This window comes from Scyliorhinus torazame, chromosome 5 (genome assembly GCF_047496885.1).
Source record: "Scyliorhinus torazame isolate Kashiwa2021f chromosome 5, sScyTor2.1, whole genome shotgun sequence".
NCBI classification, from domain to species: Eukaryota; Metazoa; Chordata; class Chondrichthyes; order Carcharhiniformes; family Scyliorhinidae; genus Scyliorhinus; species Scyliorhinus torazame.
The window spans coordinates 108,662,797-108,688,587 of NC_092711.1; the positions used below are offsets into that span (position 1 = coordinate 108,662,797).

The 25,791-nt window shown below is 47.2% G+C and overlaps 1 protein-coding gene across 1 annotated transcript in view; it reads right to left on the reverse strand.

Annotated features, from left to right (window-relative positions):
- The window catches only part of LOC140417848 (uncharacterized), a 34,349-nt gene extending 24,643 nt beyond the window's left edge, over window positions 1-9,706 (reverse strand). The window contains exons 1-2 of the mRNA XM_072501293.1: window positions 9,670-9,706; window positions 4,284-5,565 (exon numbers count right to left, since the gene is read on the reverse strand). Of these exons, the coding sequence (XP_072357394.1) occupies window positions 4,284-5,225 (942 nt within the window). The 5' untranslated portion in view covers window positions 5,226-5,565; window positions 9,670-9,706. The remainder of the gene's footprint in view (window positions 1-4,283; window positions 5,566-9,669) is intronic.
- Between the last annotated feature and the right edge of the window lie 16,085 nt (window positions 9,707-25,791).

Here is a 25,791-nt window from a genome sequence, read left to right on the forward strand (position 1 = left end):
ACAACAATCAAGAGTGTTATCATAGACTTTTAATTCAAGACATTTATTCAGTTTCATCATCTGTCATCGGTAGATTCAATCCCAGATCCCCAGAGCATTAACCTGGGTCTCTGGATTACTCGCCCAGTAACAATATCTTTACTCCAATGCCTAGCCCACATATTCTTGGCAGAATATGGTGTCTCGTGTTGTGTTCTGTGATCTTGTCTTGCAATGATTCTACAGAACTGCTGGGGAATTAGCCAGAACGATGATTTATTAATGTACACGTGGTAAGGTAACGATCAGAATGCTAAACAGACTAAGTTATCACAGGGTTACATTAGAACTCTTGGAACTACCCTCATGTGCGACTTGCCTCGTGTATGCCTGACAACCTTCTGCTGGTAGCCGGATGTCACCTGACTGACGCCTGACGCCAACTACTGGTCACACTGCTGAGTACATGTAATATCATATACAGGCTTATCACCACATCTCGTAACTTCCCAAAATTATCGAGTAATTAATTTTTTCAAACAAATTCTGATAGCTCTGCAGTTTCTGGAAACATTTTGGTTGATCGTGTTATTTTTTAAAATAAAGATCTAGTCTTTGCAATATAATTACCTAATACACCAATTCACGAATCATAATCAATGTTCACTGCTGAATAAACTTGAATTTAATTATTGTTTTTTGCGATGAAATCAATACATAGTTAATATAGAAAAGGTACAGAAGGCGAAATTGCTGCAGAGAGGCACATGTTAGAGATATAAAAGGGCTTCCTTGACCTTATTACTAAGGCCAGTGAATACACTATGAAAATAACAGTTTACGGGTAGCAAGGTGGCGCAATGGTGAGCACTGCTGCCTCATGGCGCCAAGGTCCGAGGTTCGATCCCCATCCTGGGTCACTGCCTTGTGGAGTTTGCACATTCTTCCCGTGGTTTTGTTGGTCTCACCCCCACAACCCAAAGATGTGCAGAGTAGGTGGATTGGCCACGCTAAATTGTTCCTTAATTGGAAAAACTGAATTGGGTACTCTAAATTTTTTATTTTTTTAACAATGAAAATGACAATTTATAAACTAAATGTGATTACACATACATACTTACAGCTTCCGACATTACAACAGTGAATATGTTTCAAAAGTACTCCCATTGGCTTTAAAACACCTTAGGAGGTCCAGTGGTAGTGAGAGGTTTTATAGAAATGTACATTTGTTCTAATTGTCCTCAAATGAGGATATATTACACTTGGTGTCCTTGCCAATTTATTGATAAAGGTTGAGTCTTAATTTTGTGTAACAACCACGTCATTGACACCATTTTGAATACTCTGTGAAATTCCAGACACACCATAGGGGCTGGTTTAACACACTGGGCTAAATCGCTGGCTTTATAAGCAGACCAAGGCAGGCCAGCAGCACGGTTCAATTCCCGTACCAGTCTCCCCGAACAGGCGCCGGAATGTGGCGACTAGGGGCTTTTCACAGTAACTTCATTTGAAGCCTACTTATGACAATAAGCGGTTTTCATGTACAATTATTTGTTGTAAAACACAGTGAGCTGTTGTGATTTGGAATGCACTGTCCATAAATGGTGCCAGAATCTCATTGGACTGTAACTTCCAAAAGGGAATTTGGTACATTCTGAAAAAGAAAACAAAATAGTCGAACTCTGGGATTAAATGGGTCGCTGTACAAAGAGCTGGCACGGGAAAAATGGGCCAAATAGACTCCTCTGTGCTCTAGCAGCCTTGTGTACGTGTAAAGGGAGTGGTAACAACCTGGAACCTACTGCTTATGAGGGTAGGAGATGCAGAGATAACGGAGGGATTTCAATAGGAAATTGGACAGACACTGAGAGAAATAAACCCAGAAGGATTCGGGGAAAGAACGGGGCAATGGACAGACTGGCTTCCTCCACAGGGAGCCGACACGGTCTCAAAGGGCTGAATGGCCCCATTCCCCACCCTCCAGATGCTGTGATCTCAGGAGAGAAATTCAGCTGCTCCAGTCACTCCAACTAACTGGAGTCCCTCATCTCTGATCCCATTCTTGTAAATGTCCTCTACACCCTCTCTAAGAACTTTACATCTTTCCTAAAGTGTGGGACCCATATATAGGGTTCCATTCTAGAGGGATAGAATTGAAAAGTACGGAAGAAATGTTCAACTTGTTTAAAACGATGGTTCGACTACACTAGGAACTCTGTCAACATTGATGATCTCCATTTAGAAAAAGGAAATAGAGGCACTAGATAATGTGCAACAAAATTTCATAATATACAGAACTGAGAGCATTTAACACTCAGGAAAGGCTGGGGCTGCTTTTTTCTGGAAAAGAGAAGACTGATGGGTGACCTGATGGAAGTCTTTCAGATTATGAAGGAATTCAATAATCCAATAGGAATTTCAATAGACACCTCTTTACCCAGCGAGTGGCGAGAATGTGGAACTCGTTACCACAGCGAGTGGTTGGGATGAACAGCATGAATCCATTGAACGTAAAGCTAGATACATACATGAATGAAATGAGGGAAAAAGGAATAGGAGATGCTGATGGGCGGTGGGGGGGGAAGAGATATAGAGGGGTGGGTGGAGGCTCATGTAGAGCAGAAATACTGACACGGACCATGGCTAACCTCAGCCGGTATGGGAATTTAACCTGTACTGTTGGTGTCACTCAGCACGAACCAGCCATCCAGTCAACTGAGCTAACCGATTCTCATGTAAATCTGTAATAATTCCATAAATATTGGTGATTGCCTGTCTCCCACCATACTATTCAATGTAGTTTCCCAGTGCGCCTCAGACAACTTGCCCCTCATACCCTAATAAATTTCTTCTGTGAGAACCACCAAGATAAATTAAACAAAAGAACCATGGAACCACCATAGCCCATCTTCATGGCAATGTGGCATGATTTTGGGGGTTTCCAAACAGAAATGGTAATAAAACATCATCTAACCTTCTAACACCCTTTCACTCTTTGATCCTTGTGAAATGTGAAACCAGATACTGGCAAGAAGGCTCAGAGAGAATCAGACCATTGGAGACGAAGCCATGAGACCGGCCAGTCCAGCAGAAAGAAACCCTCTGACCATCCCCATTGACCAACAGAATGAACAAAATGCAGTCCTGGATGTAATTGAGAACAGAAACAATAACAGCAAAATCCAATCCCTGTAATCAGTTGTGAACTTGTTGGTGTCTCAGGAAGTGCGATGAATTACAAAATCCCTTCGCACATTGAGAGCAGGTGAACGGCCTCTCCCCAGTATGAACTCCCTGGTGTGACTGCAGACGGCATAACCGAGTTAATCGCACAAATAGAGATAAACATCTTTTGAGTTATGGAGGTGACACCCATGCAGACACTTGGAGAACATGTCTCCACACGGACAGTGACCTGGGGCAGGATTGAACACTGATCTTCAGCTCCATGAGACTGCAGTGCTAACCACTGCATCACCTAACTATTTAGATGAGGGAACTAAATGCAATATCTCCAAATTTGCAGATGACACAAGTTGCTTGGGAGGGTGAGCTGTGAGGAGGTTGCAGAGATCCTTCAGTGTGATTTGGACAAGTTGAGTGAGTGGGCAAATGAATGGCAGATACATTATAATTTGGACAAATGCAAGGTTATCCAGTTTGGTAGCAAACAAGAAGGCAGACTATTATCTGAATTGTCATAAATTAGGAGAGGGCAATGTGCAACGAGACCTGGGTATCCTTGTACACCAGTCACTGAAGGTAAGCATGCAGATACAGCAGGCGGTAAAGAAGGCAAATGATATGCTAGCCTTCATTGCGAGCGGATTCGACGACAGGAGCAGGAATATCTTGCTGTCATTATACAGGGCCTTGGAAATGCCATACCTGGAATATTGTGTGCAGTTTTGGTCTCCTTACCTGAGGAAGGATGTTCTTGCTCTCGAGGGAGTGCAGCGAAGGTTTACCAGACTGTTTCCTGGGATGGTGGGACTGACGTATGAGAGATTGAATCAGTTAGGATTGTATTCGCTGGAGTTCAGAAAGGGTTTCTGCTGAAATTTCTGTTGTATTATTGAATCCTTTCTCATAGGGGGAATCTCATAGAAACCTATAATATTCTAACAGGACTTGACAGGGGAGATGCAGGAAAGATTTTCCCGATGGTGGGAGTGTACAGAACCAGAGGTTGCAGTCTAAGTTAATGGGGTAGACCATTTAGGACAGAGATGAGGAGTAATTTCTTCAACCAGAGAGTGGTGAGCCTGTGGAATTTGTAATCCCTTCCCACACTAAGAGCAGGTGAATGGCCTATCCCCAGTGTGAACCCGCTGGTGTGTCTGCAGACTGGATAACTGTGTGAATCCATTGCCACAGAGGGAGCAGGTGAATGGCTTCTCTCCAGTGTGAACTCGCTGATGTTTCCGCAGGACAGATGAATCAATAAATCCCTTCCCACATTGAGAGCAGGTGAATGGCTTCTCCCCAATGTGAACTCGCTGGTGTGACTGCAGGCTGAATAAATCACTGAATTTCTCCCCACACTGAGAGCAGGGGAATAACGTCTCCTCAATATGAACTCGCTGATGGCTCCTCAGGCTGCATAATTTTGTGAATCCACTCCCACAGACGGAGCAAGTGAATGGCCTCTCCCCAGTGTGAACTCGCTGATGACTCCGCAGGTTGGATAAAGCACGGAATCTCTGCCCACACTGAGAGCAGGTGAACGGCCTCTCTCCAGTGTGAACTCGCTGGTGTGTCTGCAGACTGGATAACTGAGTGAATCCCTTCCCACAGAGGGAGCAGGTGAATGGTCTCTCCCCAGTGTGAACTCGCTGGTGTGTCTTCAGGATGGATAACCAAGGGAATCCTTTCCCACACTGAGAGCAAGTGAATGGCATCTCCCCAGTGTGAACTCGCTGGTGTGTCAGCAGGGCGGATGATTCAATGAATCCCTTCCCACACTGAGAGCAGATGAATGGCTTCTCTCCAGTGTGAATTTGCTGATGTTTTAGCAGGGCGGATGATTCAATGAATCCCGCCCCACACTGAGAGCAGGTGAATGGCCTCTCCCCAGTGTGAACTCGCTGATGTTTCCGCAGGGCGGATGATTCAATAAATCCCTTCCCACATTTAGAGCAGGTGAACGGTCTCTCCCCAGTGTGACTGCGTCGATGAATCTCCAGCTTAGATGGGAATCTGAATCCCTTCCCACAGTCCCCACATTCCCACGGTTTCTCCATGTTTTGGGTCTCCTCATGTGTCTCCAGATTGGATAATCAGTGGAAGCCTTGTCTACACACCGAACAAGTGCACTGTCTCTCCTCACTGTGAATGGTGTGATGTTTTTTCAGGCTGTGTATCTGGTTGAAGCTCTTTCCACAGTCAGTTCACTGGAACTCTCTCACTCGGGTGTGTGTTGTGTGGGCCACACTCACGTTTAAAATCTTTTGAAGCCAACAGATCAGACAAACATTTCTCCTTTTCGCTGATGATATTCAGGTCAGAAGGAATCGAGTGAGTTTGTCACATTGAGATGTGACGTTTGAGATTTCTGTCTATAATTCCTCCTCTTCCAATATCCTTTAAAAACAATTTACAAAATCCATCAGTTAGTACAGGATAGAAATTCAGAACAGACAATTCTTGTTCCTTTGAACATTATTTCCTCTATTGTTCTCCAAAAGATGTAAATCTCCACCCCACAAATCTCCCTCCATTCTCACTCTGCTGTATCTAATATTCACCTTCCCAATTCTCATTAAGGTGCTGATTCATCTTGATTGACAGATCAAACCTCAGCTCACTGCTTCCTGACCAGGACACAGAGATTAGAATAGGAGCAAGAATAGGCCATTCGGCCCACCGAGTTTGCTCAACTATTCAACCTTGGCTGGTCTACCTCAGCACCATTTCCCACACAATCCCCATATCCCTCGATATCTTCAATATCGAGAAACCTGTCAATATTTGTCTTGAACATACCTGATGACATAGGCTCCACATTCCTCTGGGGTAGAGAATTCCAAAGCTTCACCACATCCTCGAGTGAAGAGATCCCTCCTCATCCCAGCTTTCACTCTATTTTCCTACCTGTTCCCCATAACCCTCAATTCCATTGTCAGTAAAATATCTGTCAAACTTGTGCTTCAATATATTCAATGACCCACCAGATACAACTGGTCCCTGTGGAAGAGAAATCCAAAGACTAACAACCCTCTGAGGGAAGAGATGACTGGAAATCTATAATGTAGCTACAGTCTTATATTACAAGACGGGAAATAATAATAATAAATTTACTCTATTACAAACTGTAAATAATATATCTGATCTGTACCATGTAACAACACTGGACATATCTCTGTTCATTATTAATTTAATTGCCCTGAAATGTCAGCCATCTCCTGGGGAACCCACCCCTTTAATTGTGAACATTAGGAAAGAGACCATCCTTTTTCAAAATAAATTTAGAATAACAAAGAACAAAGAAAAGTACAGCACAGGAACAGGCCCTTCGTCCCTCCAAACCAGAGCCGACCATGCTGCCCGTCGAAACTAAAATCTTCCACACTTCTGGGGTCCGTATCCCTCTATTCCCATCCTATTCATGTATTTGTCAAGATGCCCGTCAACGTCAATTTTTTTTTTCCAATTCAGGGGCAATTTGGCGTGGCCAATCCACCTAGACATGGAGAGAATGTGCAGAGATGTGCAAACTCCCCACGGATAGTGACCCGGGGCTGGGATCGAACCCGGTCCTCGGCGCCATGAGATAGCAGTGGTAACTGCTGCTCCACCGTGCCACCAGTGACCATCCTTTCAGTCAAGACAAATAAATGCATCAACCTGTTAAGGAGATAAAACATACAGTGCAAAAGGAGGCCATTCGGCCCATCAAGTCTGCACCGACCCACTTAAGCACTGAGATGGGTGGGAGGAGTTGGAAACACTTTGTGGAGCCTCAAATCTGCATGAATGTTATCCCCCCCAATTATAATATAATAATCTTTATTGTCACAAGTACTCTTACATTAACACTGCAATCAAGTTACTGTGAAAATCCCCTAGTCGCCACATTCCTGCCCCTGTTCAGGTACACTGAGAGAGATTTCAAAATGTCCAATTCACAACAGAAAGTCATCCCAAGGAGGAGGAAACATGCTAAAGGGGAGACAAGGCATCCATGATTGACGAGGGAAGTCAAGGACAGCAAAAGAAACAGCATACAATTTGGCGAAAATTAGTGGGAAGCCAGAGGATTGGGAAGCCTTTAAAAGTGATCAGAGGACAACTATAAAAGCAATAAAGGAAGATGAAATAGGAGTGCAAGCTAGCTAGTAATAAGTGAAGATATGAAGAGTTTTTTTCAATATATAAAAGGTAAGAGAGAGGCAAAAATAGACATTGGACCCCTGGAAAATGTGGCTGGAGAAGTAATAATAGGAAACAAAGAAATGGCAGAGCAACTGAACAGTTACTTTTCATCAGTCTTCATGGTGAAAGACACCAGTGGGATGCCAGAGATCCATGAGAATCAGGGGGCCGAGGTGAGTGCAGTGGCCATCACTAAGGAGAAGGTTCTGGGGAAAGGTCTGTAGGTGGATAAACCACCTGGACCGGATGGAATACACCCAAGGGTCCTAAAAGAGATGGCTGAGGAAATTGTGGAGGCATTGGTGGTGAGCTTTCAGAAATCACTGGAAGCAGGAAGGGTCCCAGAGGACTGGAAAGTGGCTAATGTAACACTGCTGTTTAAGAAGGGAGGGAGGCAGAAGATGGGAACTTCGAGGCCAGTTAGCCTGACTTTGGTCATTGCTAAGATTTTGGAGTCCGTTATTAAAGATAAGATCGCGGAGTATTGGGAAGTATATGGTAAAATAGGACTGAGTCAGCACAACTTTGTCAAAGGGAGGTCATGTCTGACAAATCTGTTAAGAGTTCTCTGAGGAGGTAACAAGGAAGTTAGTCAAAAGGAGAACCAGTGGACGTGATTTATTTTGATTTCCAGAAGGTCTTTGACAAGGTGCCGCACAGTAGACTTAAATATGTTAAGAGCCCATGGTGTTAAGGGTAAGATCCTGGCATAGATGGAGGATTGGCTGACCGGCAGAAGGCAGAGAGTGGGGATAAAAGGGTATTTTTCAGGATGGCAGCCGGTGACCAGTGGTGTGCCTCAGGGGTCTGTGCTGGGATCACAACTTTGTACAATATACATTAATGATTTGGAAGAAGGAAGTGAAGGCACTGTTGCTAAGTTTGCACATGATACAAAGATCTGTAGAGGGACAGGTAGTATTGAGGAAGCATGAGGGCCGCAGAAGGACTTGGACAAGCTAGGCGAGTGGGCAATGAAATGGCAAATGAAATACAATGTGGAAAAGTGTAGGTTATGCACTTTGGAAGGAGGAATTTAGGCATAGACTATTTTCTAAATGGGGAAATGTTTCGGAAATCAGAAGCACAAAGGGACTTGGGAGTCCTTGTTCATGAATCTCTTAAGGTTCAGTCGGCAGTTAAGAAGACAAATGCAATGTTAGCATTCATGTCAAGAATACAAGACCAGGGATGTGCTTCTGAGGCTGTATAAAGCTCTGGTCAGACATCATTTGGAGTATTGTGAGCAGTTTTGGGCCCCGTATCTAAGGAAGGATGTGTTGGTCTTGGAAAGAGTCCAGTGGAGGTTCACAAGAATGATCCCGAGTGGCCTAATTCTGCTCCTATGTCTTATGGTATAATCCCCAGTAAAAGGAGTTTCCAAAATCCATCGCAGTCAGTCATCCTCCCGCTCCCTGGTCCAGGATGACCCCCCGCTGCACACTGACCCTCGTTGTCATCAGCAGCCCCTTGATTTGAGGGCAATGTCTACTCAAGTGTTGTGAGCTTCTGCCTAGGGTCTTCATGTGACTCATAGAATCATAGAATCATCGAATTTACAGTGCAGAAAGAGGCCATTTGGCCCATCAAGTCTGCACCGGCTCTTGGAAAGAGCATCCTACCCAAGCCCACACCACCCACTATCCCCATAACCCAGTAACCCCACTCAACCAACGGCAATTTTGGACACTAAGGGCAATTTAGCATGGCCAATTCACCTAACCTGCACATCTTTGGACTGTGGGAGGAAACTGGAGCACCCGGAGGAAACCCACGCACACACGGGAGAATGTGCAGACTCCGCACAGACAGTGACCCAGTCAGGAATCGAACCTGGGACCCTGGAGCTGTGAAGCAATTGTGCTAACCACTATGCTACTGTGCTGCTCAACAGAGCCACAGTGCTTTGGACACATGGAACAGGATATCTAATAAGACAGTGAAATCTGGAAGGCAGGATTGGCTTCCTTTCCTTTCCATCTCGGCCACCGCTTTGCATTATCAATAAGACATTGGGACTCAAAGACTAATCCAGGTTGATGGACAAGTTGTCTCCATTCTGAACAATGGGGAACAAGCTCCTCCCACTCATTGAAACATCGCCTGACAAAGATGACAAACGCGCATGCGCCCTGATACACAATAAAGATGGCGGCCGTTAAACCGAACCGAACATGAGGAGCTGCATCTCCGGTCGGTACAAATTGGGTCCCGTAAACTTTTGCGAGGTTTGCGATTGCAACAGCTTTACACAAAGTTTCCGCCCACCCCTGCGATCTCTCGCTCCCTCCATATTGTTAAAACGCTTCTTACCAATTTCCAATCTGAAGAAAATGCGCTTCTACATCGCCATTACCCACATTGGGTGCTTCAATCACGGCGGGCCCCGCCCCTCATTCACTCCGATTGGTTGGAGGAGCAGCCGCTTTCGGTCGGTCCTCCCGACCCGCCCCCTCGCTTCCTATTGGTCACGAGCTGCCGTCAATCACACGGGCATTCAGATGGTGAGAGCGGCCACAGGCTCAGGCTGACTCGCTTATCGTCCAAAAATAACAGTGAGAGTCTCAGTGGGACAATCAGACAATAATAATGGAGATGGGGCCCAGAGGAGAAACAGCAAAGGATTCACTCACTTTGAGAGTAACAAGCAGTGTCTGTTCCAACAATAAATCAGGCTGCAGTGTGTGTGAGTGAACACATCTGTGTCTGTATAGATTTCCTGCGCTGCTCTTGTTTTCTCCCACAGTCCAAAGATGTGCAGGTGAGGTGGACTGGTTATGCTAAATTGGCCCTGGGAGGGGTTAGGAGGATTGGGTGGGAGATTGGCCCAGGTCGGGTGATCTATCAGAGGGGCGGTGCAGACTCGATGGGCCGAATGGCCTCCTTCTGCACTGTCGCAATTCTATGATCATTGAATCCAATGTCCCGCTCTATCCTCATAACACCTCCCAGGGACAATTTAGCATAGCCAATCCACCTAACCTGCACATCTTTGTACTGTGTGGGAAGAAACAAGAGCACTAACAGGAAATCTGTGCAGACACAGCAAGAATGTACAAACTCCACACAGTGACCCAAGGTCAGAATTGAACCCAGGCACTGTAAGGTAACAGTGCTAACCACTGTGCCACCCCTGTTACTTTGTCACAGTTATTAGACAATAACCTGCCTGTTATCCCAATTCTGGTGTGTGTTACTCTGTCACTGTTATTACTGGACAATAACCTCTCTGTTATTCCAATTCTGGTGTATTACTCTGTCACAATTATGATGAGACAATAACCTGTCTGTGATTCCAATTCTGGTGTGTTACTCTGTCACAATTATGATTAGACAATAACCTGTCTGTTATTCCAGTTCTGGTGTGTGTTACTCTATCCCCTGTGGTTGTCCCCCTCTCGAACAGATATACCCCTTTGGATACTGTCGGGGGGGATAGCCTATCAGGGGAAAACAGCAGCAGCCAGAGCAGTGGCACCACGGCTGGCTCTGATGTTCAGAAGGGAGGGTCAAAGTGCAGAAGAGTAATAGTAATATGGGACTCTATAGTCAGGGGCACAGATAGGCGCTTCTGGTGAAAGAGACTCCAGGATGGTATGTTGCCTCCCTGGTGCCAGGGTCCAGGATGTCTCCGAACGGGTAGAGGGCATCCTGAAGGGGGAGGGCAAACAGGCAGAGGTCGTTGTACATATTGGTACTAACGACATAGGCAGGAAGGGGCATGAGGTCCTGCAGCAGGGGTTCAGGGAGCTAGGCAGAAAGTTAAAAGACAGGACCTCGAGGGTTGTAATCTCGGGATTACTCCCTGTGCCACGTGCCAGTAAGGCTAGAAATAGGAAGATAGAGCAGCTAAACACGTGGCTAAACAGCTGGTGTATGAGGGAGGGTTTCCATTATCTGGACCACTGGGAGCTCTTCCGGGGCAGGTGTGACCTGTATAAGGATGGGTTGCATCTAAACCGGAGAGGCATAAATATCCTGGCCGCGAGGTTTGCTAGTGTCACACGGGAGGGTTTAAACTAGTATGGCAGGGGGGTGGGCAAGGGAGCAATAGGTCAGAAGGTGAGAGCATTGAGGGAGAACTAGGGAATAGGGACAGTGTGGCTCTGAGGCAGAGCAGACAGGGAGAAGTTGCTGAACACAGCGGGTCTGGTGGCCTGAAGTGCATATGTTTTAATGCAAGAAGTATTACGGGTAAGGCAGATGAACTTAGAGCTTGGATTAGTACTTGGAACTATGATGTTGTTGCCATTACAGAGACCTGGTTGAGGGAAGGGCAGGATTGGCAGCTAAACGTTCCAGGATTTAGATGTTTCAGGCGGGATAGAGGGGGATGTAAAAGGGGAGGCGGAGTTGCGCTACTGGTTCGGGAGAATATCACAGCTGTACTGCGAGAGGACACCTCAGAGGGCAGTGAGGCTATATGGGTAGAGATCAGGAATAAGAAAGATGCAGTCACAATGTTGGGGTTATACTACAGGCCTCCCAACAGCCAGCGGGAGATAGAGGAGCAGATAGGTAGACAGATTTTGGAAAAGAGTAAAAACAACAGGGTTGTGGTGATGGGAAACTTCAACTTCCCCAATATTGACTGGGACTCACTTAGTGCCAGGGGCTTAGACGGGGCGGAGTTTGTAAGGAGCATCCAGGAGGGCTTCTTAAAACAATATGTAAACAGTCCAACTAGGGAAGGGGCGGTACTGGACCTGGTATTGGGGAATGAGCCCGGCCAGGTGGTAGATGTTTCAGTAGGGGAGCATTTCAGTAACAGTGACCACAATTCAGTAAGTTTTAAAGTACTGGTGGACAAGGATAGGAGTGGTCCTAGGATGAATGTGCTAAATTGGGGGAAGGCTAATTATAACAATATTAGGCGGGAACTGAAGAACATAGATTGGGGCGGATGTTTGAGGGCAAATCAACATCTGACATGTGGGAGGCTTTCAAGTGGCAGTTGAAAGGAATACAGGACCAGCATGTTCCTGTGAGGAAGAAGGATAAATACGGCAATTTTCGAGAACCTTGGATGACGAGGGATATTGTAGGCCTCGTCAAAAAGAAAAAGGAGGCATTTGTCAGGGCTAAAAGGCTGGGAACAGACGAAGCTTGCGTGGAATATAAGGAAAGTAGGAAGGAACTTAAACAAGGAGTCAGGAGGGCTAGAAGGGGTCATGAAAAGTCATTGGCAAATTGGGTTAAGGAAAATCCCAAGGCTTTTTACACGTACATAAAAAGCAAGAGGGTAGCCAGGGAAAGGGTTGGCCCACTGAAGGATAGGCAAGGGAATCTATGTGTGGAGCCAGAGGAAATGGGCGAGGTACTAAATGAATACTTTGCATCGATATTCACCAAAGAGAAGGAATTGGTAGATGTTGAGTCTGGAGAAGGGGTGTAGATAGCCTGGGTCACATTGTGATCCAAAAAGACGAGGTGTTGGGTGTCTTAAAAAATATTAAGGTAGATAAGTCCCCAGGGCCTGATGGGATCTACCCCAGAATACTGACGGAGGCTGGAGAGGAAATTGCTGAGGCCTTGACAGAAATCTTTGGATCCTCGCTGTCTTCAGGGGATGTCCCGGAGGACTGGAGAATAGCCAATGTTGTTCCTCTGTTTAAGAAGGGTAGCAAGGATAATCCCGGGAACTACAGGCCGGTGAGCCTTACTTCAGTGGTAGGGAAATTACTGGAGAGAATTCTTCGAGACAGGATCTACTCCCATTTGGAAGCAAATGGACGTATTAGTGAGAAGCAGCACGGTTTTGTGAAGGGGAGGTCGTGTCTCACTAACTTGATAGAGTTTTTTGAGGAGGTCACTAAGATGATTGATGCAGGCAGGGCAGTGGATGTTGTCTATATGGACTTCAGTAAGGCCTTTGACAAGGTCCCTCATGGTAGACTAGTACAAAAGGTGAAGTCACGCGGGATCAGGGGTGAGCTGGCAAGGTGGATACAGAACTGGCTAGGCCATAGAAGGCAGAGAGTAGCAATGGAAGGATGCTTTTCTCATTGGAGGGCTGTGACCAGTGGTGTTCCACAGGGATCAGTGCTGGGACCTTTGCTCTTTGTAGTATATATAAATGATTTGGAGGAAAATGTAACTGGTCTGATTAGTAAGTTTGCAGACGACACAAAGGTTGGTGGAATTGCGGATAGCGATGAGGACTGTCGGAGGATACAGCAGGATTTAGATTGTCTGGAGACTTGGGCGGAGAGATGGCAGATGGAGTTTAATCCGGACAAATGTGAGGTAATGCATTTTGGAAGGACTAACGCAGGTAGGGAATATACAGTGAATGGTAGAACCCTCAAGAGTATTGAAAGTCAAAGAGATCTAGGAGTACAGGTGCAACACAGGTGGAGAAGGTAGTCAAGAAGGCATACGGCATGTTTGCCTTCATTGGCCGGGGCATTGAGTATAAGAATTGGCAAGTCATGTTGCAGCTATATAGAACCTTAGTTAGGCCACACTTGGAGTATAGTGTTCAATTCTGGTCGCCACACTACCAGAAGGATGTGGAGGCTTTAGAGAGGGTGCAGAAGAGATTTACCAGAATGTTGCCTGGTATGGAGGGCATTAGCTATGAGGAGCGGTTGAATAAACTCGGTTTGTTCTCATTGGAACGATGGAGGTTGAGGGGAGACCTGATAGAGGTATACAAAATTATGAGGGGCATAGACAGAGTGGATAGTCAGAGGCTTTTCTCCAGGGTAGAGGGGTCAATTACTAGGGGGCATAGGTTTAAGGTGAGAGGGGCAAGGTTTAGAGTAGATGTACGAGGCAAGTTTTTTACGCAGAGGGTAGTGGGTGCCTGGAACTCGCTACCGGAGGAGGTGGTGGAAGCAGGGACGATAGTGACATTTAAGGGGCATCTTGACAAATACATGAATAGGATGGGAATAGAAGGATACGGACCCAGGAAGTGTAGAAGATTGTAGTTTAGTCGGGCAGCATGGTCGGCGCGGGCTTGGAGGGCCGAAGGGCCTGTTCCTGTGCTGTACATTTCTTTGTTCTTTGTTTTATTAGACAATAAAAGGTGGAAAGGAGTAAAGATGTTGGGTTGTGCAGTCACTGGGAGGTGTGTGATAAAATAGGAATGGAAACATCATGACAGAGACACGTGTGACTGACTCTACCTGACTGGGAGCTGTTATACTCAAGAGGAGAGTAATGAGGACTTGTGGAATTCCAGAGATTTATGATATCTGAGGTCACAGAATCCCGACAGTGCAGAAAGAGGCTATTCGGCCCATCGAGACTTCAGTGACCCTCTGAAAGTGCGTGCCACCCAAACCCACTTCCCTGGCCTATCCCTGTAGCCCCTTAACCTGACCTACACACCACTGTGTAGGGACAATTTTGCATGGCCAATCCGCTTAACCTTCACACCTTTGAACTGTGGGAAGAAACCGGAGCACCAGAGGAAACCCAAACAGAGGCAGGGAGAAAGTGAAAACTCCACACAGTCACGCGAGTCTGGAATTGAACCCGGGTCCCTTGTGCTATGAGGCAGCAGTGCTAACCACTGTGCACCGCCCACTGCCTGATAAGATTATCACTCTCAAAAGCCCATTCATAAACATTATTTCTGGGGCCTTACATCAATCACTTATTCAACTGTCCATTAGTCAGGAACAGATATTCAAGTGAAACCTCCTATTTCCATTGGACGTCCATGAAGTCAGGTTGTGGCTCATCACTTGTTTGGACGTCCTGTTTAATCTTTACACAGACAGCTGGTTTACATGTCAGACTTGAGACCACAAAAACACCAAGATTGTCTTGTTTCAGGTTCTGTGGAAGACACATGTCCTTGACAGAGACAACAGGTAACCACTGTGCTGTATTTGTCAATCCTGGAAACGTTCCCGATAAGAGAGGAAAAGAGACTGAAATAGTCGTATAATAGTCAACACATTGCTGAAGATTTTATTGTGTTATTAGACAGTAATTTTTTGCAGATCTCCCCAACCCGAGAGAGAATATCCTTATTAACTTCTCACAACTAATTTCTGGCTAGCCTCGCAATTTTAAGCTATTTCATAGAATTTACAGTGCAGAAGGAGGCCATTCAGCCCATCAAGTCTGCACCGGCTCTTGGAAAGAGCACCCTACCCAAGGTCAACACCGCCACCCTATCCCCATAAGCCAGTAACCCCACCCAACACTAAGGGCAATTTTGGACACTAAGGGCAATTTATCATGGCCAATCCACCTAACCTGCACATCTTTGGGCTGTGGGAGGAAACCGGAGCACCCGGAGTAAACCCACGCACACACGGGGAGGATGTGCAGACTCCGCACAGACAGTGACCCAAGCGGGAATCGAACCTGGGACCCTGGAGCTGTGAAGCAAATGTGCTATCCACAAAGCTACCGTGCTGCCCAAAGCATATTTCTAAGCATGTTTTCTTGATTTCATACCATAGATAACTTAGTAATGCTACTAGAATGATCAGAATCAGCAATACAATTGCTTCAGCTGCGACCAATAATAAATGTAAAACCTTTTGATAGGAAATTGTGATAAGTATCAACTTAGATTCATCCTCCCCACCTGCAGATCATCTCGCACAATTCCAAATTACTGGCATGTTGTAAATATGTCTGGTTCAAACAAACTTCATGCACAGACTTTAAAGATTCTCCAGCTCTCTGATCGGGCAGCATGGCGGCACAGTGGTTAGCACTGCTGCCTCATAGCGCCAGGGGTCCAGATTTGATTCCGACCTTGGGAAACTGTCTGTCTGGAGTTTGGATAATTGGGGCATATTCTGGGGTAGGTGGGACCTCTACAAACCGGATGGTCTACACCTGGACCAGAGGGGTACCAATATCCTGGGGGGGAAATTTGCTAATGCTCTTCGGGAGGGTTTAAACGAGTTCAGCAGGGGATTGGGAACCTGAATTGTAGCTCCAGTATACAGGAGGTTGAGAGTAGTGAGGTCATGAGTAAGGTTTCAAAGTTGCAGGAGTGTACCGGCAGGCAGGAATGTGGTTTAAAGTGTGTCGACTTCAATGCCAGGAGCATCCAGAATAAGGTGGGTGAACTTGCGGCATGGGTTGGTACCTGGGACTTCGATGTTGCGGCCATTTCGGAGACATGGATAAAGCAGGGACAGGAATGGTTGTTGCAGGTGCCGGGGTTTAGATATTTCAGTAAGCTCAGGGAAGGTGGTAAAAGAGGGGGAGGGGTGGCATTGTTAGTCAAGGACAGTATTACGGTGGCAGAAAGGAAGTTTGATGAGGACTCGTCTACTGAGGTAGTACAGGCTGAGGTTAGAAACAGGAAAGGGACTTCCGGGTGCGGCGATGACCAGCTGAGTCGCACGTTTCGGCAGCTCCCTGTGAAACGGACTTTTGGGCTCTTGATAGGAGCCCCAACGGCAATTTTAACGGCTGAAAACACCGTGCGGTAAACCAGAAGGGTGTTCCCCCTGGACACGGATGGAAAAAGGAGAGGAAAGTGGCCGGATTGCAGCGGATCCTTTGGAACAACGGCAAGGAAGGCAAGCAGAAACCAAGATGGCGTCGGAAGGTGGCAGTTTCATATGGGGCCCTGAACAACAAGAGTTTTTGAAACGCTGCGTGGAGGAGATAAAAAAGGAAATGAAGAAAGAGTTGTTGGCCCCGATATTACAGGCGATTGAAGGGCTGAAAGAGGAACAAAAGACCCAGGAGCAGGAGCTTCGGGTCGTGAAGGCGAAAGCAGCAGAGAATGAAAACGACATACAGGGCCTGGTGGTGAAGTCGGAGATACAGGAGGCACACCAGAAACGATCTGTGGAGAGGTTGGAGGCACTGGAAAATAACGCAAGGAGGAACAACTTGAGGATTCTTGGCCTTCCTGAAGGTGTGGAGGGGGCGGACGTCGGGGCATATGTGAGCACGATGCTGCACTCGTTAATGGGAGTGGAGGCCCCGACGGGTCCGTTGGAGGTGGAGGGAGCATACCGAGTTATGGTGCGAGGACCGAGAGCAAGAGAAGCTCCCAGAGCCATAGTGGTGAGATTTCTCCGTTTTAAGGATAGAGAAATGGTCCTTAGATGGGCGAAGAAAACTCGGTGTAGTAAATGGGAGAACGCGGTGATCCGCGTCTATCAAGATTGGAGTGCGGAGGTGGCGAGAAGGAGGGCGAGCTTTAATCGGGCCAAAGCGGTACTTCACAAAAAAAAGATAAAGTTTGGAATGCTGCAACCGGCAAGACTGTGGGTCACATATCAAGGGAGGCACCACTACTTTGAGACGGCGGATGAAGCGTGGACTTTTATTGTAGAAGAAAAATTGGAATGATTGGACTACGAAAATTAACGTTTGGACAAAGTGGTGGGACGAGTGGGGGGGGGGGGGGGGGGGCGAAGAGGGATTGTATGATTAATCCTGCGGTATGGTAACTTTTCTTTCTCCCACAGGTGGTGATGGGGGGAGGTGGGGAGGGAGAGGAGATGGGGCGTTGGCCATGGGAGGCGGGGCCGAGGGAGAGGCGCGGGCTTGGTTCCCGCGCTATGATAATTATGGCGGGAATAGAGAAGCAGGAAGGAGGGGGCACCGCACGGGGCGAGCCGTGATCATGGGGGGAAGCCGAGGTCAGCCAGAGTTTGCTGACTTCTGGGAGCAACATGGGGGGAGTAATTACGCTAGCGGGGGGTCTAGCGGGGGGGGGGGGGGGAGGGGGGAATTACTGGGTTGCTGCTGCTGGGGAAAGGGGGAGTGGGTGCGGGAAAGGATGGGCGGGGGGGCACCGTCTGGGAGAAATACAGCCGCGTGGGAACTGGGCGAGAAGCTGGAAAAAGATGATGGCTAACCGGCAAGGGGGGGGGGGTGGGAAGCCCCCCAACTCGGCTGATCACGTGGAACGTGAGGGGGCTTAATGGGCCGATAAAGAGGGCACGAGTACTCGCACACCTTAAGAAACTTAAAGCAGATGTGGTCATGTTACAGGAAACGCACCTGAAACTGATAGATCAGGTTAGGTTGCGCAAAGGATGGGTAGGGCAGGTGTTCCATTCGGGGCTGGATGCGAAAAACAGGGGGGTGGCTATATTAGTGGGGAAGCGGGTAATGTTCGAGGCAAAGACTATCGTGGCGGATAACGGGGGCAGATACGTGATGGTGAGTGGCAAATTACAGGGAGAGATGGTGGTGTTGGTAAACGTGTATGCCCCGAATTGGGACGATGCCAATTTTATGAGGCGAATGCTAGGACGCATCCCAGACCTAGAGACCGGAAAGCTGATAATGGGGGGAGACTTTAACACGGTGTTGGAACCAAGGCTGGATAGGTCGAAGTCCAGGACTGGTAGGAGGCCGGCAGCAGCCAAGGTGCTTAAGGATTTTATGGAGCAGATGGGAGGGGTGGACCCGTGGAGATTCAGTAGACCTAGGAGTAAGGAGTTCTCGTTTTTCTCCTATGTCCATAAAGTCTATTCACGCATAGACTTTTTTGTGTTGGGTAGGGCATTGATCCCGAGGGTGAGGGGAACGGAATATACGGCTATAGCCATTTCGGATCATGCCCCACACTGGGTAGACTTGGAGATAGGGGAGGAAACAAGAGGGCGTCCACCCTGGAGAATGGATATGGGACTAATGGCGGATGAGGGAGTGTGCTTAAGGGTGAGGGGATGCATTGAAAAGTACTTGGAACTCAATGACAATGGGGAGGTTCAGGTGGGAGTGGTCTGGGAGGCGTTGAAGGCGGTGGTTAGGGGGAGCTGATATCAATAAGGACACATAAAGGGAAGCAGGAGAGTAAGGAACGGGAGCGGTTGTTGCAAGAACTTTTGAGGGTGGACAGACAGTATGCGGAAGCACCGGAGGAGGGACTGTATAGGGAAAGGCAAAGGCTGCATGTGGAATTTGACTTGCTGACCACAGGCACTGCAGAGGCACAATGGAGGAAGGCGCAGGGTGTACAGTATGAATATGGAGAGAAGGCGAGCAGATTGCTGGCACACCAATTGAGGAAAAGGGGAGCAGCGAGGGAAATAGGGGGGGTGAGAGACGAAGATGGAGAGACGGAGCGGGGAGCGGAGAGAGTGAATGAAGTGTTCAAGACATTTTATAAAAAATTGTATGAAGCTCAACCCCCGGATGGGAGGGAGAGAATGATGGAGTTTTTGGATCGGCTGGAAATTCCCAAGGTGGAAGAGCAGGAAAGGATGGGATTGGGAGCACAGATCACGGTAGAAGAAGTGGTGAAAGGAATTAGGAACATGCAGACGGGAAAGGCCCCGGGACCGGACGGATTCCCAGTTGAATTTTACAGAAAATATTTGGACTTGCTCGCCCCGCTACTGACGAGGACCTTCAACGAGGCAAAGGAAAGGGGACAACTGCCCCCGACTATGTCAGAAGCAACGATATCGCTTCTTTTAAAGAAGGAAAAGGATCCGCTACAATGCGGGTCCTACAGACCAATCTCCCTCCTCAATGTAGATGCCAAGGTCTTGGCCAAGGTAATGGCAATGAGAATAGAGGAATGTGTCCCGGGGGTGGTTCATGAGGACCAAACTGGGTTTGTGAAGGGGAGACAGCTGAACACGAACATACGGAGGTTGTTAGGCGTAATGATGATGGCCCCACCAGAGGGTGAAACGGAGATAGTAGTGGCGATGGATGCCGAGAAAGCATTTGATAGAGTGGAGTGGGATTATCTGTGGGAGGTGTTGAGGAGATTTGGGTTCGGAGAGGGGTATGTTAGATGGGTGCAGCTGTTGTATAGGGCCCCAGTGGCGAGTGTGGTCACGAATGGACGGGGATCGGCATATTTTCGGCTCCACAGAGGGACAAGGCAGGGATGTCCTCTGTCCCCATTACTGTTTGCACTGGCGATTGAGCCCCTGGCGATAGCGCTGAGAGGTTCCAAGGGATGGAGGGGAATACTTAGGGGAGGAGAAGAACACCGGGTATCTTTATATGCGGATGATCTGCTACTATATGTGGCGGATCCAGCGGAGGGGATGCCAGAAATAATGCGGATACTTGGGGAGTTTGGGGATTTTTCAGGGTATAAATTGAACATGGGAAAGAGTGAGCTGTTTGTGGTGCATCCAGGGGAGCAGAGTAGAGAAATAGAAGACCTACCGTTGAGGAAGGTAACAAGAGACTTTCGTTACCTGGGGATCCAGATAGCTAAGAATTGGGGCACATTGCACAGGCTAAATTTGACGCGGTTGGTGGAACAGATGGAGGAAGATTTCAAGAGATGGGACATGGTAGCATTGTCAATGGCAGGGAGGGTGCAGGCAGTTAAGATGGTGGTCCTCCCGAGATTCCTTTTTGTGTTTCAGTGTCTCCCGGTGGTGATCACGAAGGCTTTTTTCAAAAGGATAGAAAAGAGTATCATGGGTTTTGTTTGGGCCGGGAAGACTCCGAGAGTGAGGAAGGGATTCTTACAGCGTAGTAGGGATAGGGGGGGGCTGGCACTACCGAGCCTAAGTGAGTATTATTGGGCCGCTAATATTTCAATGGTGAGTAAGTGGATGGGAGAGGAGGAAGGAGCGGCGTGGAAGAGATTAGAGAGGGCGTCCTGTAGGGGGACCAGCCTGCAGGCTATGGTGACAGCCCCATTGCCGTTCTCACCAAGGAACTATACCACGAGTCCGGTGGTGGTAGCTACACTGAAGATTTGGGGACAGTGGAGACGACATAGGGGAAAGACCGGAGCACTGGGGGGGTCCCCGATAAGAAACAACCATAGGTTTGCCCCGGGGGGAATGGATGGGGGATATGGAATGTGGCAAAGAGCAGGTATAACGCAATTGAAAGATCTATTTGTGGATGGGAAGTTTGCGAGTCTGGGAGCGCTGACCGAGAAATATGGGTTGCCCCAAGGGAATGCATTCAGGTACATGCAATTGAGGGCTTTTGCGAGGCAGCAGGTGAGGGAATTCCCGCAGCTCCCGACACAAGAGGTGCAGGACAGAGTCATCTCAAAGAAATGGGTGGGGGACGGTAAGGTGTCGGATATATATAGGGAAATGAGAGACGAAGGGGAGACTATGATGGACGAACTAAAAGGGAAATGGGAAGAAGAGCTAGGGGAGGAGATTGAGGAGGGGATGTGGGCAGATGCCCTAAACAGGGTAAACTCGTCGTCCTCGTGCGCCAGGCTAAGCCTGATTCAGTTTAAGGTATTACACAGGGCACATATGACTGGAACACGGCTCAGTAAATTTTTTGGGGTGGAGGATAGGTGTGCGAGGTGCTCGAGAAGCCCAGCGAATCATACCCATATGTTTTGGTCATGTCCGGCACTACAGGGGTTTTGGATGGGGGTGACAAAGGTGCTTTCGAAAGTAGTAGGAGTCCGGGTCGAACCAAGCTGGGGGTTGGCTATATTTGGGGTTGCACAAGAGCCGGGAGTGCAGGAGGCGAAAGAGGCCGATGTTTTGGCCTTTGCGTCCCTAGTAGCCCGGCGCAGAATATTGCTAATGTGGAAAGAAGCCAAGCCCCCGGGGGTGGAGACCTGGATAAATGATATGGCGGGGTTCATAAAGTTAGAGCGGATTAAGTTCGTCCTAAGGGGGTCGGCTCAAGGGTTTACAAGGCGGTGGCAACCGTTCATCGAATATCTTGCGGAAAGATAGATAGGGGAGAACAAAGAAGGCAGCAGCAGCAGCCCAGAACTTGGGGGGTGGGGGGTGGGGGGGGGGTGGCCTGAGACAAGGCAGTTGCCAATTAGGGCTAGTTTTTTTTTTTTTTTTTTGTTATTTAATATTTATTTATTTGTTGTTGTTTTCTTTTGTTCTTGTTTAAATAAAAAAGGTCATTATTATCTGTATTGTTATAATGTTGTGTAAAGGATGCACAATGTACTGTGTTGGTTGACCAAAAATTTTCAATAAAATATTATTTAAAAAAAAAAAAAGAAACAGGAAAGGAGAGGTCACCCTGTTAGGGGTTTTCTATAGGTCTCCGAAAAGTTCCAGAGATGTAGCGGAAAGGATTGCAAAGATGATTCTGGATATGAGCGAAAGTAACAGGGTAGTTGTTATGGGGGACTTTAACTTTCCAAATATTGACTGGAAACGCTATAGTTCGAGTACTTCAGATGGGTCCGTTTTTGTCCAATGTTTGCAGGATGGTTTCCTGACACAGTATGTAGATAGGCCAACGAGAGGCAAAGCCATATTGGATTTGGTACTGGGTAATGAACCAGGACAGGTGTTAGATTTGGAGGTAGGTGCGCACTTTGGTGATAGTGACCACAATTCGATTACGTTTACTTTAGCGATGGAAAGGGATAGGTATATACCGCAGGGCAAGAGTTATATCTGGGGAAAGGTAATTATGATTCGATGAGGCAAGACTTGGGATGCATCGGATGGAGAAGAAAACTGCAGGGGATGGGCACAATGGAAATGTGGAGCTTGTTCAAGGAACAGCTACTGCGTGTCCTTGATAAGTATGTGCCTGTCAGGCAGGGAGGAAGTGGTCGAGCAAGAGAGCCGTGGTTTACTATAGCAGTTGAAACACTTGTCAAGAGGAAGAAGGAGACTTATGTAAAGATGAGACATGAAGGTTCAGTTAGGGCGCTCGAGAGTTACAAGTTAGCTAGGAAGGACCTAAAGAGAGAGCTAAGAAGAGCCAGGAGGGGACATGAGAAGTCTTTGGCAGGTAGGATCAAGGATAACCCTAAAGCTTTGTATAGATATGTCAGGAATAAAAGAATGACTAGGGTAAGAGTAGGGCCAGTCAAGGACAGTATTGGGAAGTTGTGCGTGGAATCCGAGGAGATAGGAGAGGTGTTAACTGAATATTTTTTGTCAGTTTTCACACAGGAAAAAGTCAATGTTGTCGAGGAGAATACTGAGATACAGGCTACTAGACTAGAAGGGCTTGAGGTTCATAAGGAGGAGGTGTTAGAAATTCTGGAAAGTGAAAATAGATAAGTCCCCTGGGCTGGATGGGATTTATGCTAGGATTCTCTGTGAAGCTAGGGAGGAGATTGCTGAGCCTTTGGCTTTGATCTTTAAGTCATCTTTGTCGACAGGAATAGTACCAGAAGACTGGAGGATAGCAAATGTTGTCCACTTGTTCAAGAAGGGGAGTAGAGACAACCCCGGTAACTATAGACCGGTGAACCTTACTTCTGTTGTGGGCAAAGTCTTGGAAAGGTTTATAAGAGATAGGATGTATAATCATCTGGAAAGGAATAATTTGATTAGAGATAGTCAACACGGTTTTGTGAAGGGTGTCGTGCCTCACAAACCTTATAGCATTCTTTGAGAAGGTGACCTAGCAGGTGGATGAGGGTAAAGCAGTTGATGTGGTGTATATGGATTTCAGTAAAGCGTTTGATAAGGTTCCCCACGGTAGGCTATTGCAGAAATTACGGAGGCATGGGATTCAGGGTGATTTAGCAGTTTGGATCAGGAATTGGCTAGCTGGAAGAAAACAAAGGGTGGTGGTTGATGGGAAATGTTCAGCCTGGAGTCCAGTTACTAGTGATATACCACAAGGATCTGTTTTGGGGCCATGCTGTTTGTCATTTTTATAAATGACCTGGAGGAGGGCGTAGAAGGATGTGTGAGTAAATTTGCAGATGACACTAAAGTCGGTGGAGTTGTGGACAGTGCGGAAGGATGTTACAAGTTACAGAGCTGGGCTGAGAGGTGGCAAATGGAGTTTGATACAGAAAAGTGTGAGGTGATTCATTTTGGAAGGAATAACAGGAAGACAGAGTACTGGGCTAATGGTAAGATTCTTGGAAGTGTGGATGAGCAGAGAGATCTCGGTGTCCATGTACATAGATCCCTGAAAGTTGCCACCCGGTTGAGAGGGTTCTTAAGAAGGCATACGGTGTGTTAACTTTTATTGGTAGAGGGATTGAGTTTTGGAGCCATGAGGTCATGTTGCAGCTGTAAAAAACTCTGGTGCGGCCGCATTTGGAGTATTGCGTGCAATTCTGGTCGCTGCATTATAGGAAGGATGTGGAAGCATTGGAAAGGGTGCAGAGGAGATTTCCTGGTATGGAGGGAAGATCTTATGAGGGAAGGCCGAGGGACTTGAGGCTGTTTTCGTTAGAGAGAAGAAGGTTAAAAGGTGAATTAATTGAGGCATACAAGATGATCAGAGCATTAGATAGGGTGGACAGTGAGAGCCTTTTTCCTCGGATGGTGATATCTAGCACGAGGGGACATAGCTTTAAAATGAGGGGAGATAGATATAGGACAGATGTCAGAGGTAGGTTCTTTACTCAGAGTGGTAAGGGCGTGGAATGCCCTGCCTGCAACAGTTGTGGACTCGCCAACACTAAGGGCATTCAAATGGTCATTGGATAGACATATGGACGATAAGGGAATAGTGTAGATGGGCTTTAGACTAGTCGGCACAACATCGAGGGCCGAAAGGCCTGTACTGCGCTGTAATTGGATTGGATTGGATTTGTTTATTGTCACGTGTACCGAGGTACAGTGAAAAGTATTTTTCTGTGAGCAGCTCAACAGATCATTAAGTACACAAGAAGAAAAGGGAATAAAAGAAAATACATAATAGGGCAACACAACATATGCAATGTAACTACACAAGCACTGGCATCGGATGAAGCATACAGGGTGTAGTGTTAATGAAGTCAGTCCATAAGAGGGTCATTTAGGAGTCTGGTGACAGTGGGGAAGAAGATGTTTTTGAGTCTGTTCGTCCGTGTTCTCAGACTTCTGTATCTCCTGCCCGATGGAAGAAGTTGGAAGAGTGAGTAAGCCGGGTGGGAGGGATCTTTGATTATACTGCCCGCTTTCCCCAGGCAGCGGGGGGTGCAGATGGAGTGAATGGATGGGAGGCAGGTTTGTGTGATGGACTGGGCCGTGCTCACGCCTCTCTGTAGTTTCTTACTGTCCTGGGCCGAGCAGTTGCCATACCAGGCTGTGATGCAGCCCGATAGGATGCTTTCTTTTTTTTAAAATATATTTTATTCAACTTTTTCGGTCATACAAAACAAATCAAAGGTTTTCCCCCTTTTTACAACAGCAAAACAATATAAATAACCGTGACCGTATTTTAACAAATAAATAAATAATATATAAACTAAATGGCAACTGCCATAACAAAAATAATAGCCCTCCCAAATAATAAAATCAGCACTTCAATTCAATATACATAACCAAGTACCAATATCTTTACAAAAACACCCCTGAGGACCCACCTGGGCCCTCCCCCCGCCCTTCTCCCCTGGGTTGCTGCTGCTACCTTCTCGTTTCCTTTATCGTTCTGCGAGGTAGTTAATGAACGGTTGCCACCGCCTGGTGAACCCCTGAGCTGAACCCCTTAGTGCAAACTTTATCCGTTCTAGTTTTATAAACCCTGCCATGTCGTTTATCCAGGTCTCCACGCCCGGAGGCTTGGCTTCCTTCCACATAAGCAGTATCCTTCGCCGGGATACTAGGGACGCAAAGGCCAAAACGTCAGCCTCTCTCGCCTCCTGCACTCCCGGCT